The sequence below is a fragment of the Artemia sp. Qi Xiang Cuo genome, chromosome 2, assembly GCF_049724085.1.
Source record: "Artemia sp. Qi Xiang Cuo chromosome 2, ASM4972408v1, whole genome shotgun sequence".
Lineage (NCBI taxonomy): Eukaryota > Metazoa > Arthropoda > Branchiopoda > Anostraca > Artemiidae > Artemia > Artemia sp. Qi Xiang Cuo.
This window is the reverse complement of record NC_142795.1, coordinates 7,311,173-7,330,043: the sequence shown is the minus strand read 5'-3', so window position 1 is coordinate 7,330,043 and position 18,871 is coordinate 7,311,173. Positions and strand designations below refer to the sequence as shown.

The following is an 18,871-nucleotide window of genomic DNA, read 5'->3' as shown; positions in this document are numbered from 1 at the left end:
TTCATTTCTTTCTTGATTGAAATTCAATTTTGTTTTAAGCTTGATGTTTTATTCGACTTAATATTTTTATGATTAATTCTCGAGCGTTACTGTGAAAAAAAACAAACAAAACAAAAAAACAATCTGATTTCCATTAATTCATTCTTAAAAATTGGGAAGAACTTAGTCAATACTCCTAACTTTGGAAAAGGGGTATTTACAATTCTAATCCACACTTGATAATATAAAATCTTACAGTAATAAGATGTAATCCCTTTCCAAGCCTTTTGGATTTTTGCTGTTTTACTGTGATAAGGGATTTACCCATATATAAAGGACCACAAAGTACAGGGCTGTTGTAGACGTTTTACTGTGAATTAAAATGGACCCCAAAGCTGTTACAGCTCACCTTGCGAATGGTAAAAGTCTTTTGGCATATTTTCTTTGTCTTTTTTTCAAAAATAAACCTTTTGTATCCTCAATTTATTTGAGTGGACTATGGACAAAAGAAAAAAAACTTTCATCAAAATAAAGCTTTTAGAAATCAGAAAACTACAGTATTCTCAGAGCGTCTAAAATTTGAGATAGGCATTATTTTTCAATTATCTCTTATTTACATTACTGTTTTTAAAAACTTCTTCCGAAACAGTATATTTTCTAAATTTTGAGTATGCCGTTATTTAAAAATCGTCTTCTAACATTACGTTCATTTATTTTCTTGTGATATTATTTATCTCCTTGTGCCTTTGTTCTTTGGCAAAAAAAAGAAGGAAAAACGAAACATATATGCGCGTTCAGGCGCACAATAATTTATTTTGGGCAGGGGGAGTCAGAAAGAGGGAATGGTTAAATTCGTCAACAAAGTAAAATAAAAGTGTAATGTATAAATACTAAAATAAATTTAGAAACACTCGCAAAACCAGAAGAGATTGCCATGGCCAAAATTGCTAAGAGTTTATATGAAAAGCTTGCAGCTTATAGATGCCCAATAGCTTATTTATATTTATATATATGTTAAAAGTTACGGCTTGTTAAAAATTACGTAAATAATAATGAAGAAGGTTGTCGGTGATAATTCTAGGGAAGATTAATTCAGGGTATGGGCCTTTGATCCCCCATTTTACCCTGATATCTGAAGACTTTTATTGCTTTTTTTACCTGTAATTTTCATATACTTTCCATAATTCCTTCATTTTCTTTTATCCAGTCCCCCTTACATGAAATTATTTCAGGGTCAGAACAGCTTGGCAGATTATTTTCAATCGAAAGAATTCAATTATAATGCTTTAATTCGAATCTAGCCGTCTTTTCAGAGTTTTCTACCCCAAGATGCCATTAGAAAATATTGCCAGGGGGAGCGTTTTCATGGGAGGGGTGTAATTACCAATATATATTTGTGATATAATAAATTAAATCCCTGTAAATTTGTTAATAATCTGTAATCTTCTTTAAAATGAAGATGACATGGTTTCAAATAGATCAGAGAACAAAAATAGGGGTGTTCGAATGCACAGGGCCCTAGGTCAGAAACTGAAGGTTTTATTGCCTTTTTTATGTAGAGTCACTGCCCCTATCCCCTTGGCCTTCCATCACTGTGTCTATTTTACGTCGCTTCGTAAAAGTATCCAAAATTTACTTTTAACTAACTTTAGAGAATAGCCTAATGTAAAAAGGAAATAGTTAAGTTATTTTATATTTTCCTTTTTACTTGCTGCTACAATTCTGTAAAGTACTGAAATGAAGTTAGTTTTGTTTCATTGGAGTTTCTTTGAAGGATCACTTGCTCCAGCTTCAGTTGGTGGTTCAGAAGTTCGTCTTTATACATTTGAGTTTTGCCCCCATGGACACAGAATTAGGCTTCTGCTTTCTGCCAAAAACATTCCGTGAGTATTATTTGGGTTGTTGGTGTATTATTGTGTGTTCTTGGTGTAAACTTTTGCTGTTACTTGTATGATATACCCACTACCGCTCAAGTTATTCATGCAATGACGCACTGTAAACTGGTTTCTTTCGTTAGTTTCTTTCACCTTAGCGTGAGAAAAGACGAAAACAAGTGGCAGAATAGATGGGAAATATATAATTTGGGCTATATATTTGCACATTAGGGGGGAGGGGGTAAATTATTTGGACAGCATGAAGTAAGAAAACAGTTCTTTATTCATAATATATAAAAAAATAGTAGCTAACACATTTTACATGCCGGTCCGCTGTACTTACCCGACCCCTTTAATGTACAAACATATAGCCCACATTTAGCCACAGAAACAACTATTAAGGTGCTTCGAGGAGTAAGGCAGGGAGGTGTTTTATCATAAACCCTTTTCAAAATTTGTATTTTTACTGTTCTGGAAAAGATCTCAGGCAGTTATTTTTCCGGTTTTACTGATATTTCATACATTGCCTATGCTGATGACATTCTGTTGATTAGTCGTACTAAGTCTGCTCTTTCTGCGATGGTTTCTTTAGTTTCTCAGTCTTTCCTAAATATTGGTCTATCCCTGGATCTTGACAAGTGTGAATTCTTATCTTATAATCTGTCTTGCTCTACTCCTCTGGTATGTAATGAATTTTCTGTATTTTCTTTCTCTTTCTTTTGGTGGCTTGGTATTAATGTTTCCAATTCTCTAGCTCTTTTCCGTAAATAGATTGTTGCTGATGCAGTAAGAAAAATTTAGTTCAGTTATTCAAAAATTGTAGCAAACCGTGGAAAACATAGCAGAAGAGCTCTTGGGCGCTTATTCTCGACTTTTTCTGATCATTAATTAAAAAAAAACTTTCCGAAAAATAAGTTTTTCAAAGAAAAGTAAAGGACATTTTAAACTTAACCTCTGGAGATACAAATACCTGTTAAAATTCAAACTCAAAACGACCAGAAATTAAATAAACAATCATAGCAAAAAACATACAACAAGAAAATAATATAAATGAATATATAAATCTTAAAACGAGTGAAACTTAAATTGAATATGCAAATCAAGTTTGAATCGAATAAAAATAACTACAAACAAGAGTTTGGGTATCGTCTCACTGCAGAAGCCTAGAAATAGCTCCAATAAGGGAGTTTAGACCATTTCACTTTCTGACACAAAGGGATCACGACTCTTTGGAATTGACCTTAATAGGAATTTGTGTGCCAAAGCAATTTTGCATCTATCAGAGAGTATGTATTTTAACCTTATAATTGGATAATTATAATAGATTTCCTATGTGTTCTTTCCATACAAAACCCCTTCCCATAAGTTATAAACCCCCTTAATAAGTTATGCCCCAGGGCATAACTTACAACGCCTACCCCTGGGCCCTGGTGGGCTGTGTCGACACCGGAGTTTTTTGTTATCAGAACTTTTAACTATTTTAACAAAATATCTATCTCAAAATTTTTATCTGATGCATTTAGGGCTTGGAGGAGGGAGAGGGGCTAGTTGCCCTTCAATCTCTTTAGACTCTTAAAAAATGAACAAGAACTTTCATTTTCAATCAAATGAGCCCTCTCCAAAGTTTATACGAGCATCCCTTCCATAAGAAATAATATGAAGGATTCGGAGAATCCTTAAATTACAACCCTTGCCCTGAGGGCTCTGGGGGAGTTGTAATCCTCAAAGACTTAATTTCCAGAACTTAAAACTACGTGTAATAAAATGGCTGTCTTAAAATTTTGATTGGATATGTTTGGTGAAAAGGTGGGCATGAGAGGGGGGTAGTTGCCCTCAATCACTTTCAACTATTACAAAGGGCACTAGCCCTCGGAATTTCCAATCGAATGAGCCTTTTTTGATGTTTCTACGACACCACCTTCTATAAAAACCTGATATGCCCCCAGGGCATAACTTAAAACCCTGGCCCTGAGGGCTGTGGGGGATTGTCCTCCTCCTATAATCCTTGCACTGAGGGTTGTGGGGGAGTGTCCTCCTCAAAAACATATTTTATGTCTTAAAAACAACTATACTGAACAAAAGGGCAATCTCAAAGTTTTGATGGATGGGTTCGGGGAAATGATGGGCGTGGGGGGGGGGGCAAGTTTCCCACCATAAGCTGTCGAAGATTAAGAAGAGCACTTTTCTTTTAATTTCCAATCGAATGAGCCTGTTTTGAATTTTCTACGACAGCGTCTTCAAGAAAAACCTTATATACCCCCAGGGCATAACATAAAACCCTTGCCCTGAGGGTTGTGGGGGATTGTCCTCCTCAAAAACATGTTTTCTATCTGAAAATCGACTACGCTGAACAAAATGGCTAACTCAAAATGTTGATTGGATGTGTTTGGGGGAATAATGGCGCGGGGAGGGGGCTAGTTGCCCTCCATTCACTTTCGACTATTAAAAAGGGCACTATCCCTTTGAATTTCCAATTGAGTGAGCCTTTTTTGAAGTTTCTACGACAACACCTTCTATAAAAACCTTATATGCCCCAGGGCATATCTTAAAACCCTTGCCCTGAAGAATCTGGGGGAGTGTCCTCCTCAAAAACATATTTTCTATATGGAAACCAACTACGCTGAACAAAATGGCTATCTCAGAATTTTGAATGGATGTGTGTGGGGAAATGATGGGCGTGGGGGGGGGGGGGCAAGGTTACCTGCCAAAAAATTCGCAAATTCAAAATGAACCGAGCCCAATAAATGAAAAACGAATGATCATTTAATTTATTTTATAAAACAATACCTTAAATAAAAAACTTATATGCCCCAAGGGCCTAACTTAAAACCCTGGCCCTGAGGGTTGTGGGGATTGTCCTCCTCAAAAACATTTTTTCTATCTGAAAATCAACTACGCTGAACAAAATGGCTTTCTCAAAATTTTGTTTGGATGTGTTTTGGGGAATGATGGCGTGGGGGGGGGCTCGTTGCCCTCCATTCACTTTCGACTATTAAAAAGGGCACTATCCCTTTGAATTTCCAAGTGAATAGGCCTTTTTTGAAGTTTCTACGACAACGCCTTCTATAAAAACCTTATATGCCCCAGGGCATATCTTAAAACCCTTGCCCTGAAGGTTCTGGTGGAATAGCCTCCTCAAAAACATATTTTCTATTTGGAAATCAACTATGCTGAACAAAATGGCTATCTCAAAATTTTGATTGGATGTGTTTGGGGAAATGATGTGCGTGGGGGGGGGGGGCTAGTTGCACTCCCAAAACATTCGACTATTAAAAAGGGAACTAGCCCTTTAATTTCCAATCGAATGAGCCTGTTTTGAAGTTTCTACGACAACACCTTCTATAAAACCTTATATACACCCAGGGCATAACTTAAAACCCTTGCCCTGAGGGTTTTGGGGGATTGTCCTCCTCAAAAATATATTTTCTATCTGGATATCAACTAAGCTGAACAAAATGGTTATCTCAAAATTTTTATTGGATGTGTTGGGAGAAATGATGGGCGTGGGGGGGGGGCAGGGGGGCTAGTTACACTCAAATTACTTTTGACTATTAAAAAGGACACTAGCTCTTTGATTTTCAATCGTATGAGCCTGTTTTGAAGTTTCTACGACAAGGCCTTCTATAAAAGCCTTTTATACCCTCAGGTCATAACTTTAAACCCTTGTCTTGAGGGTTGTGGGGGAGTCCCCTCCTCCAAAATATATTTTATATCCGGAAATAAACTACGCTGAACAGAATAGCTATCTCAAAATTTTGATTGGATGTGTTTCGGGGAATGATGGGCGTGGGGGGGGGGGGGCGAGTTGCCCTCCAATCATTTTCGACTATCAAAAAGGGCAATAGAACTCTCGATTTCCAATCGAATTAGCCCCCTTTGAATTTTATACGATGACCCCTTCCATATGAAATGCCTCTGGGAAAAATAAATAAATAATAAAACATTGGAGCCGTATGGCCTTTACTATAGGCATGTAGCGTTTGCCTCTGATCATTCTGTACTTTATTTTTCGGGTGTTCATTATTTTCTTAAGCTAAAGGGTTTGAAAAAGATTAAAGTTACATATCTAAAATTTTGCAAGTTTCTTCTTTCTCTGCCGCCATGGACTAGAAATCAGTATCTAGTTAAAAAATTTTATATGTTACGGATGTAACTCAAAAGCTCGGTGACCTACACAAAAAGCTTTCTGCTGATGCGTTTTGTAATATTGGCCCTGACCATGGTCTTTTACAATTTTTTTTCTTTGTAGAAATTAATTGCTAGTGTTTGTTGATGTTCAGTTTTTATTTTTTATTATTATGCTTATGCTCCACTTGTACTACTTGCTCTCTTGTAGTTGTGGGTAATAAACGATTGGACTGAGTTGAATTTGTTTCTAAAGTATTATATTTTATCATTAGGTATATTTTATTAGGATTAACCTAATTTCACTTCTTGAGTGGTAGTGGGTATATCATACAAGTACTCTTTTTCTCGCTAAGCTACGATTTATTTGTCAAAACACAGTTAATTTTTTATGATAAAAGTTGCGCAACGCTGTGCACCTACATGCTATAGAATCTTTAGTCTAAATTAATTTAGTTTAAATTCATTAAGAATAACATATTTTTTGTAATACAGCAAAAAATAGAGAAGCTTAAACTTGAAGAGGTTGAATGTGCTTTAATGAAAATAACAAGTTACGTAAATCGTTATTTGTTTTTTTTAGTTTTAGAGTAAACATTGTAACTGCCAATTTTGAGTTTGTGCTATTGTACCGAATTTTAAGTACAGTATAAACAACCATTAGGACGTTGCGACTAAATTCTGATGTGATTTAAATTTTTATTTTCAAAGCTTTAATGGTTTTCAAATTTAATTTTTACTTTTTCTTTAGTTTGTTATATAGATTTAGTTTTGTGTCTCCAAGAAATCAGAGGGGAAGAGGGACAAACTAATTAATGAGGATTAACACTAAATTTATATTAACACTGAATTGTCAGTTCTAATTTACTTGGAAATTGAAATAATCTAAATATTTTTTTTTAATTAGTCTTCTAATGTTAGGAAATGCAATACAGAGTGCTGTACAACCAAAATACATATAAAATAGATTTTTTTTTTTATCTTATGATACACGCTGATGGTCAATAGTGCGATCAACAGTCAATAGTTTACTAAAGTATGTAGACATTAAAGACCCATATTAATGTTGCGGAGTAATATGTCGGCCTAGTGGCAGATTCTATATTTTTATGTGGCTCCCAAAAATTTTCTTGATAAATTCGTATAGACTTAATTGCAAACGGAAAACAAAATTAGGTGGACCAAGAAAGTTGCTCGCTTGCCCCCTCCTTCGCCTCAAGATAGGCCACTGATGAAGCCCCGTGGTGCCACGTGAAAGAACACAAACAATATCAAGTAATTGCATTAGGCAATTTGGTTGTTTTTCAAGCATAAAAATTGTGACTCTTGAGTAGGGAAAGAACCCTGTGAGCCGGCCTAGTGAAGAGGCCAAGGGCTCAGGAATCAGCTTAATTTGACTGCATTAAAGTTAATGAATTCCATTAATAAGATCAATGTAAAAGAGAGTCTAATCTACCTTTTGGGCTTCACCGGCACCGTGATATGTAAGAAGATTAAAGCGGTCTATATGTACTTTATTTTGCAATGCTTGGAATAGTTAAAGAAAATAACTTTTCTATCCTCTTATTTTCTTTGATTAAGTAGATAATAAGGCGAACTAACGCGGGATTCAACAAAAACTATACGAAGTTTTTTTTTCAAATGAAAGCAAGGAACGGTAGTAAAACTTAGACCGAATATAAACTGTTCTATATATGAGGGGGACTGCCACTTCCTCAACCCCCTGCTCTTTACACTAAGTTAACTTTTTTTTCCTAATTCCTTAAGAACAAGTGCTCAAAGCCAATTGTCACTCAATTAGAAGAAGAAGTGCTTTAAACGACTTCCAAAATTTCAGCGTAAAGAGTGGGGGTTGAGGAGGGGGAAGCCCCCCCCCATATACGGAATAGTTTCTATTTGATTTAAGTTTTAATGTCGTTCCTCACTTTCATTAAAAGAAAAATGGCGTATCCAATATGTGCTGGGGGCCACTGCCCTGATAAATCCTCCGCTGCTTTGCTATTAAATTATAAATATCAGTAGTCCCATCCCCTTATATATTTACCTGAAGGCTCATGGAAATTTCGAAAATTTGGACTTAAAGATTCACATTTTTGTTGCATCAGGGACGTCTCCGACTCTACCTATGCAATGACCCACAAGCCGTCCCCCATAATAACTGGTGCGAATTTTACATAACTGTAAATCAACTTACCAAACATTAAGTGAATTAGTTTGGTTAAATGAAGCTACAAAAGAAGCATTTATACCAAACTTTCATTTCGTAGTTACTGAGGAACTCTTTGGGAATGAATGCGCCACTGTACGGCATTACTGCTTCTGAAACTGGGAAGCTCAATATAAAGTTTTCCAATAGTTTAAATTTATTGGCCATCTAAGAATTTTCAATCGACAGCAACTTTGCCCTCTTTGGGTCAAAATTATAGTTCGGTTCCCAAAATGGCAAAAAACACCACTATGCCGTGGGACAGTCTTTTCAGTTACTTAAGAAGGGCACAAGAACCTTTAATTCCGTTCAAATAAGTTATCTTGTGATTTTTTAAGGCTATTGGTTCGACACAATAACCCCTGGGAACCAATGAACAAAACAAACAGACAACAAAACAAATAACAAATAAAGACACATCCATGATCTTCCTTCTGGAAGAAAAAGATAAATTCCACATTTTTCTTGATGGGAGCCTGACAAGTAGCGGGGGGGGGGGGCTCTTTCGAAAATCACCAAAACTGGCAGAAGCTCGTAAATTTTCATTAGTGACTTTAAACTTGATAATTTTTTTATAGTTGAAATCATCGTAAAAACTAAATTCTTTTGATGCATTCATGTTTGTCAAAATTCCTTTTCTAAAATTTTGATTACTATTAGCCCAGATCGCTTCTAATTCAAAGTTAATTCCCACGAACTGTTTGATAGCGTGACATTAAGTGCAATTTCCAAGGGGCTAATCAATATAAATTCATATCGAAAAACCTTATTTGCAGAGAACTCAAAAGAGAGGCTCCAACCAGCCTCTTAGCCCCAGCAAGTCTCCTTAACACACTAGTTTTGGCCATGGTGTGAAAATCGCACTATTTTACGATATAGATCACACGGAATTATAAAAAGTGGATATGAAAAAAATAGATTGTCAATTTGAGGGAATGCTGACTTCCAGAAATCAGGTACATCAGGTGGCACGTTCCAAGCGTGGTGAAACTTTACCGAGTGTTGCAAACGTGGTGCTCCAAGATGTAAAGCAGGGGACAGATAGTGGGTTACCCATTGGTAATATTAGCCCTTATTACACAACATAAGACTGTCTAGTAGACCACCATTGCTGATGAAATGAACAGAAACAAAGATTGTGCTAAAAATTGCTATTTTTGTGTCATATGACGATTGACATTTCCCTAATATTCTGAAATCATGGTGATAAATAGCGAATAGGCAGAATATTATCGATGGAATGAGCCTCTAATCATTACCCTTTGACCGCTCAGTAGTTGCTAGCATTGGTAAAAACAAAATCAATAATAATGATAACATATTGTTATTTTCGCCCTAAATGACAGCTTGTTCTAGCACTGTCAAGATGGTTTAGTAAAAGCTTATAGGTAACAGACTAATCTGGTGAATGAATCCCTAATCTCCAATCTAAAACCACCTAGAAGGCCACAAGCACTAGGGAAAAAGAAAAGGAAAAAGTGCCTCACTCTGCTCGTTTTCTTCGTTACAGATAGCAGTTTGAGCCTTCGACACATATAAACAGCCCCACAAATGTGTAATCGATTTACTTTGGCAGTTCCAAGGTCTGCAGACCTCGCGAAATGACCTTGCTTGACTTGATGCGTGCTCGAGCTATTGGTCCTCGTGACGCCTTCCTCCGCTCTTATACAACGTTTTTTCTGCTATTATTCACGATTAATAAGTTATATTCAAATTTAGTTTATTTCAAACTATACATTTGTTATGGCATGAATTGAACATAATAAAACTAGTAATTTAGCACTAAACAAATAAAATTATCAGTCGGTTATTGGTTATCTACAACATGATTAGTTTTTAAGAACTCGAAGCTATTTGTCTTTAAATTTTGATAACGACTGTAAAAGTTTATTATTTGCACAAACACAAAAATATTCAGCCATGAAAATTCGGCAAACATGGAATGACAGGTATCCATTTACCAAAGTTTTCGGTATTTATTTTAATTTATGAATTTCTGAAAAAGAGTCATATCAATAACAAAAAAAACTTGATTTTTTCTAGCAGAAGTCATGTAAGTTAGATCGTCGCTGTTAAATTGTGGCTTTAACTCCTGTTCGAACGGAGGGAGTGGATTGTGTCAAAATAACACACCAGAAGCAATCTATTTTTAAATTTAAGGAATTTTGGGATTAATGGTAAAAATTTTTGGGGAGGCTTGGCCCATAATAACTCCTTAATCCAAGACCAAATAAGCATCAACTCTCAGCCTATGAATGAGGAGACAACCATTCATAGTTTTACACTCATTCGTTACCGGAAATTTATATTTCTTATATAAGATGCAGAGGGGGGAAAGAAAAAGAAGAATGTAAAAATACACTACATTTAATGGTAAATCTAATAGTTTTAAATATGGTAGTATTTTTTAAATATTAATTAAAAAAAAACTTTCCAAAATATAAGTTTTTCACTGAAAAGAAAAGGCCATTTTAAACTTAAGCTCAGCAGATACAAAAACCTGATAAAATTCAAACTCAAAACGACCAGAAATTAATACTAAACAATAAATGATACCCAAAAAGAACAGATATTAAATAAACAATCATATAGCCAAAAAAACATACAACAAGTAATAATATAAACGAATAAATAGATCTTAAAGCGAGTAATGTTTAGATTGAATATGAAAAGCAAGCTTAAATCGAAAAAATATATTTTCCTATTGAAGTATAAATGAAACTTAAAACGAACAGAAATTAAATAAACAATCAATGCAAACAGACATACAATAGATATTAATGTAAATTAACGAATAAATCTTAAAACCAGTGAAACTTGAATTGAATATGCAAATCAAGCTTGAAACGAACAAAAATCCCTACAAACAAGAGTTTTGGTATCACTTCCTTTTCTCACTGTAAAAGTCTAAAACTTACTGCGTCATTGGCGCTTTACCAAAAACCAATTCTATGACAAAAATTTTCTTTTGTACTTAAATTGAAAATAAACATTAAAATTATAGTAACATTTTGAACTGATAAGTTTTCAGCAATTAATATCATTATACATCAAATATTCAGTGTAATTTATTAGCTCTTTTCAAAGTTGTACAAGACGAATATACGTAGTTTCAATACAAATAAGTGTTTGGATACCGCCTCCTTCCTTAACTGTTAATAAAAACCAAAAGCCTACTGCGTCATTGGCGCTTAACTGAAAACGAATCATATTACAATTATTTTCCTTTCCAGTTCTTACAGCATTAAAAATAAAAATAAGATTACAGTGAAATAAATTCTTGAACTGATGGATCTTTCAACAATTAATATCATTATACATCAAATATTCAAATTGATGCTGTTTATACTTTCCAAAACTGTTCAAGACGCATATGGTTTTCAGTAAAGTGCCAATGATGTAGTAGGTTTTAGACTTTAAGTGTGAGGGACGGAGGTGATACCCAAACTCTTGTTTGTAGTGATTTTTGTTTGTTTCAAGCTTGATTTGCATATTCAATTTAAGTTTCACTCGTTTTAAGATTTATTTATTAATATACATTAATATCTGTTGTATGTTTGTTTACAATGATTGTTTAATCTATTTCAGTTCGTCTTAAATTTCACTTATACTTCAATAGGAAAATATTTTTTTTCGTTTTAAGCTTGATTTTCATATTCAATCTAAGAATCACTCGCTTGAAGATCTATTTATTCATTTATATTATTACTTGTTGTATGGTTTTTTGCTATGATTGTTTATTTAATTTCTTTTCGTTTTACGTTTCATTTATTGTTTAATGGTAATTTCTGGTCGTTTTGAGTTTGAATTTTAACAGGCGTTTGTATCTGCTGAGATTAAGTTTAAAATGGCCTTTACTTTTCTTTGAAAATCTCATTTTTCGGAAAGTTTTTTTTAAAATAATTTTTGTTCCTTTTTGATTGCAAAAAGTTTCAAGTTTTTTAAAATTCCTTATTTCAAAACCAAACTTTAAAAAAAATCAAGTGTTCATCAAAGTATCAAAACTGGTATCAAAGTAACAACATCAAAGTCAAAAAATGGGTTTGTGTTAACCTCGGAGTTTTTATTATCTGATGTTTGAACTATTTTTAACAAAATGGCTATAAAATTTTTATGGGATGGGTTTTATGGGATGGGGAAAAGGGCGTGGGAGGGGGAATAATTAACCTTCGGTCTCTTTTGAATCTTTAAAATTGAACTAGAACTTTCTATTTTCAATCAAATGAGCCCGCTCTGAAGTTTATACGAGTATCCCTTTTTTAAGAACCATATATATCCTCAGAGTATAACTTACAACGCCTGTCCCTTGGGCCTGGGGGTTGTGTCGACACCGGAGTTTTAATATCTGATGGTTGAACTATTTTTTAAAAAAATGGTCACCAATTTTGTTCCGATGGGTTTATCCATTCAATAAACCCAAAGACGTGGAGGGTGGAAGGGGCTAGTTGCCATCCGATCTTTTTTCACTGTAAGAAAATGAGCTACAAATTTAATTTCCATTCAAGTCAACCCTCTCTGAAGTTTATACAAGCATCCCTTTCATAAGAACCACATACTGCCACAGGACATAGCTTGCAATGCCTGTCACCCAGGCCCTGGGGGGATGTGTCGACACTGAATTTTTTTTATCTGACCTTTGAACTATTTTGAAAAAATGACTCTCAGAAAGTTCTTATTGGATGGATTCTAGAAAAATAGGGCGTAGAGAGAAAGGCTAGTTGCCCTCCCATTTCTTTTGACTCTTAAAAAGTGAACGAGAACTTTCAATTTCCAATCATATGAGCCCTCTCCGAAGTTTATACGAGCAAACCTTCTATAAGAACCATATATGCCCCCAGAGCAATACTTACAATTCCTGCCCCGGGCCCTGGGGGGTTGTGTCGACACAGGAGTTTCTCTTATCTGACCTTTGAACTATTTTTAACCAAATGACCATACGTAAAGGAGTTTTTGTTATATGATCTTTGAACTTTTTTTAACAAAAGGGATACCTCAAATTTTTTATCAGGTGTGTTTGGGGGAAAAGGGCTTGGGGGGCTAGTTGCCCTCCGATCACTTTTGACTCTTAAAAAGGGAACTATAATTCTCGATTTCCAATCGAATGAGCCCCCTTTGAAGTTTATACGACGACACTTTCTATATGAAAGGCTTCTGGGAAAAAAAAATAAATGGAGTGTGCGAAGAGGCTAGCTGCCCTCCAATCACTTTTGACTCCTAAAAAGTGAATTACAACTTTAAAATTTCCAATCCAATGGGCTCTCTATGAAGTTTATACGACCATCCCTTCCATAACAACCATATATACCCGAGGGCATAACTTACAACGCCTACCCAAGGGCCCTGGGGGGCTGTGTCAAAACCAGAGTTTTTTGCTATCTGAACTTTAAACTATTTTTAACGAAATGTCTATCTCAAAATTCTTATCTAATACCTTTAGGGCGTGGAGGGGGGAGGGCTAGTTGCCCTCCGATCTCTTTTGACTCTTAAAAAGTGAACAAGAACTTTCAATTTCCAATCAAATGAGCCCTTTCAAAAGTTTATACGAGCATCCCTTCCATAAGAACTATAAATACCCCTAGAGCATTACTCATAACGCCTGCCTCCGGGACCTGGGGGGGGTTGCGTCGACACAGGAATTTTTCTTATCTGACCTTTGAACTATTTTTAATAAAATGGATATTAAAAACATTTTATCGGATCGGATAATACGCGTATTATGATGATGGTTTGAAATCTAACATCCCACTCAAAGAAATGGATATTTTCATTAAGAGTCCTTTGTAGATATCTCTTAAAATGTTTTAAATTTATCTCTAATAAGACTCCTGGTTTGTATGCCAGGATCCATGATTTTCTATAACAAACAGTTCTTTTTTGCGTATATTTGCTTTAAATATACCCCTAATACCAGCTCACCCGGGGGTGGGGTCTGGTGCCATAGGGTGATTGATGGGGGTGATGCCATGGCGGTGTGTAGTGTTTAGTGGGGTATCTTGATAGGCTTGGGTTGCAAAAACTTGAATCATGGGATTTAAAAGCATAATTTACTAAGATAGTATGCATTGTCATTGACTAGTATACTCTAGAGCTTAAAGATAAGGTGGGTGGTGTTAAATGAGTTTTTAACTAGAGGGAGAGTGAAACCTAACAATACTCGATGAAGCGGTGCATTTCGTTAAAAAGTCCTTCAATGAAATCTCAGATTATGGTTTAAGTGTATCACTAATAGCAGGTCATCCGGAGTTTGGAGGGAGGGTGGGGGTGCTGGTGTCACATGGGTGAAATGGCATGGCGGTGTGGAGTATTTTGTGGGGCATCGTGATTGGCTTGGGTTGCAAAAAACTTCAATCACTGGATTTAAAGACATAATTTTAAATAGAAATTGCCTGAAAAATGTCTTGGTGGAGATGATGTGTTTTCAGGGTTGGTGGGAGGGGGAGAGTCATGTAATGTCATTGTGGGGTACACTACAGCTTAAACGTTAGGGGGGAGACATTAGGGAATTTTTCCCGTGGAAGAGGTGAAAATCTAAAAAGTACTCAAAGAAATGGATATTTTCCTTCGAAGCTCTTAATTTTTCTTAAATTTGCATCTAATATCAACCTTATTCCTCCGGTATTGTATGCTAGAGGGGGGGGGGTATTGACGCGATAGTGTGAAATCCTAATATCCCACGTAAAGAAACGACTCATTTTCGTTTTATCGTTATTAATATCTTGAGAGCAAATGCCTCCTGAAGTGTATCAAATTGGGAGTGTAACGCATCATTCTAACGAGTGCCAAAAAATGGGGAATCTTAGCTGTCATGAAATAGTTTATTTAGAATATGGTTCCAGGTACAAAATAGTGGAAATAATTTCATGGACGACTTGCTTGGGGCGCTGTATTATTGGAAGGGAATGTCCTTTCGGATCCTTGCGGGGTCAAGAACTATAGAAAAAGAACAAAAGGAAAAATATGAAAGGTGTTTCGAGCGAAAAAATGAAACACCGAAAATAGAAAATGTCTTGAGTCTTTCTGGCGACAAATGTCAAACTGGTATTATCTGGCAGTGATGGATGCGCCGTCCATGCGTAAGATTCGCTGACCTTACATAAAGTGTAGACCGCCATTAAGCTAATGGAAAAAACGGTTTGGGGTTTTCGAGCGGAAAAAGTATACGTGGAATTGATGCCCAATAAGTACGTAAAGTTGTGTGCTCTCGTTACGTTACAAGCGGAGATTTCCCCCATGGGTTCCTGACGCAGGGTTAAGTAAAATTGCGTCAAGCATATTAGGCCTGATGGTTTTAAAAGGGTAAGCTGTATGACGTCATTGGGGTCCAACGGGGTCTGTTCCCTTTAAAAGAACAGGTGATTACACTGTGCAGGTGTGAGGGATTAAGAGCCACCCCAGTTAATTGAACTTGTGTATTATCCCGACCACATTCCTGGTAACTGAAATACGTGGGAATTTTACCTAGAATAGGACATGCACTTGGAATCTTGCCAGGGCGGGAATCTTGTCAAGGTAGGAAATCTCGCCCAGAAACAGGTTCGAGGGGCTAGTAACAGCTGACCGCATTGTACAGGTGCTAGGGTGTGTCACATGACGTCAGAGGGCTGCCATAGAAAAACAAAAGAATGTGTCAAAGAAAAACACCTGACCTAACCGAAAAGGACATTGAACTCTTGCCAAAAATGGGAATCTTGCCAGGGTGTGCCAAATCTTGCCTGGACAGGAATCTCGCCCTCTAGAAACAGGGGGCGAGGGGCTTCCCATATTATTAAAACTTGTGTGTTATCCTGACGACACCCCGATTAATCATATAAAATAAAACTGGAATTTTGCCAAGGGTGGGAATTTGCATAGAAACAGGGATGCAGTGACCTCAGAGGGCATGCGCTTGAATCCTATGGGAAAAAGGAGGGCATGCGCTTGAAACTGGGGAGGGCATGCGCTTTAACCTCACACGCCCCACTACTTTCAAAATACATCTCGTTTTTAATGAAATACAAATGATCTTCAAGCCGTTAAGAGGTTTTGAGAGGGTAACCTTGAAAACCTTGAAATGTAATTTTTTTTTTGGGTGCTGATTTTTATGTTTGGAAAAATAAAAGCACACTTTCCGAAAAAATTATTTACAGTAAAGCGCAAATGACGTTCCGGTCTTTAGAAGGCTTAGAAGGTGTCAGCCCTGCTCCTGTTTTTGGTAAATTGTGTTCGATTTAAGTTGGGTTGGTTATTCGCTGCAATTTATGTTCGTTTGGGATCTCATTTATTTGTTGATAATCATTTTTCTTCGTTTTAAGTTCGAATTTTATTTACTTTATTTCTGCTCTGTTTGGTTTACTATAGGTCTTTGTTTTCCTCTCCTTTCGGAAAAGGTTATTTCGGAATGGAACTCTAAAACTATAAGTAAATATGGGTTGAGTGATTGAGTAAGGAAAAGGGAAAGATAAGACCCCTAAGCGTAGAGTGGGAATGAAGAAAACAATATTCAGTGAAATGAGTGTACTGTATAAAATGACTTACCTAACTTCAATGCAACAAATCAAAAAATGTAGCTTTTGAGTATTTTTTTTTTCAAAAACAACTTTAGAAATGAACATATTTAACAGCTGATGTTGACAGTCCATACTGCACCCAACTAATCTTATGGGACACGTTTTTGGAATTTGTCTAGAATCTACTCAAAATTAACGCCCCACAAAAATTTGAACATTATAAAAACGTTTTGGACGTACCCATTAGTTTGCTTCTGATAAAAGAAAAAAAAATCTTCTATAATTTGAACAATAGGTATTCTTCCCTTTCTTATTCAAAGATTTTATCACTCTTTTCCAAAAATCTTTTGAATTACTATCTGTTCAGAAATGTTAGTTATATTCCCTATCTCTTCAGATTCAGATCCACTTGAGTGAAAATATTTATTTTTGTTTTTCTTAAGTTCTATTTTATGTATTTTTTCCTTAACACAATACAAGGGAAACCTTAGGAGAAGCTCAATCAGCAGATTTCCTTAACACAACACCAGGGAAACCTTAGGAGAAGCTCATTCAGCAGATTTACTTAACACAACACCAGGGAAACCTTAGGAGAAGCTCATTCAGCAGATTTCCTTAACACAACACCAGGGAAACCTTAGGAGAAGCTCATTCAGCAGATTTCCATAACACAGGACCAGGGAAACCTTAGGAGAAGCTCATTCAGCAGATTTCCTTAACACAACACCAAGGAAACTTTAGGAGAAGCTCATTCAGCAGATTTCCTTAATACAATACAAGGGAAACCTTAGGAGAAGCTCAATCAGCAGATTTCCTTAACACAACACCAGGGAAACCTAAGGAGAAGCTCAGTCAGCAGATTTCCTTAACACAACACCAGGTAAACCTTATGAGAAGATCAATCAGCAGATTTCCCTAAAACAACACAAGGGCAACGTTAGGAGAAGTTCATTCAGCAGATTTCCTTAAAACAACACCAGGGAAACCTTAGGAGAAGCTCATTCAGCAGATTTCCTTAACACAACACAAGGGACACCTTAGGAGAAGATCATTCAGAAGATTTCCTTAACACAAAACCAGAGAAACCTTATGAGAAGCTAATTCAGCAGATTTCCTTAACACAACACCAGGGAAACCTTAGGAGAAGCTCATTCAGCAGATTTCCTTAACACAACACCAGGGAAACCTTAGGAGAAGATCATTCAGAAGATTTCCTTAACACAACACCAGGGAAACGTTAGGAGAAGTTCAATCAGCAGATTTCCTTAACACAACACCAGGGAAACCTTATGAGAAGATCATTCAGCAGATTTCCTTAACACAACACCAGGGAAACGTTAGGAGAAGTTCAATCAGCAGATTTCCTTAACACAACACCAGGGAAACCTTAGGAGAAGCTCATTCAGCAGATTTCCTTAACACAACACCAGGGAAACCTTAGAAGAAGCTGAATCATACATTCCATCAGTTTTCACTAGTTTATCGATAATATATTATATGTACATATTTCTAGGCATGACATTGTGTACATAAACCCAACATCAATCCCTGATTGGTATACACAGAAAAACAGCACTGGAAAATTACCTGGCATTGAACATAATGGTTCGATGATTATTGAAAGTCCAGTTATAGTGGAATATTTGGAAGAAGCGTTCATGCCAAATCCAATGCACAGAAGTGACTCAGTTCAAAGGGCCTATGATAGAATTCTCCTCCTTAATTTTAATACAAAGGTTAGGCTTTAATTCAGTTACGCTCCGTATAAAGTTTACCTGTCTTTATTCTTGTAATTAAAGTGTAATACTTGTTAAATATATAATACATATTTTATGATTATAGTACAAATATTTTAATTGATTTGATACTCCTTGAGTCAGGAAAATATTTGAAAGAGCAACAACTGAAGGACAGGTACATAATAGTTATTAGGAAAAACGACTCCATCACTACGTAAGTGGACCATATTAAGATTTTCGAATTTAAAAAAAAGTGAAAAGCAACTATAAGGAAAATACAGAGGTAACGGCAAAATAAAAAAAAAACAAAAAAAAAAACACGGTAGCCTTTACTACAAGAAGCCATAAAGATACTGAAAAAAAAGGCTACTAATTTAACAAGAAAACAATGGCTGTAGATTTCAAATACCGTACATAATATTTATTAAAAAAAATGAGCTTGTCACTGCGTAATTGGACCGT

General features: G+C 35.9%; 1 protein-coding gene across 1 annotated transcript in view; it reads left to right on the top strand.

The window, feature by feature from the left end:
* The first annotated feature begins 324 nt into the window (after window positions 1–324).
* Window positions 325–18,871, top strand: part of LOC148954858 (pyrimidodiazepine synthase-like) — a 31,509-nt gene continuing 12,962 nt past the window's right edge. The window contains exons 1-3 of the mRNA XM_089098956.1: window positions 325–398; window positions 1,754–1,862; window positions 18,184–18,406. Coding sequence (XP_088955082.1) covers window positions 362–398; window positions 1,754–1,862; window positions 18,184–18,406 — 369 coding nt within the window. The 5' untranslated portion in view covers window positions 325–361. The remainder of the gene's footprint in view (window positions 399–1,753; window positions 1,863–18,183; window positions 18,407–18,871) is intronic.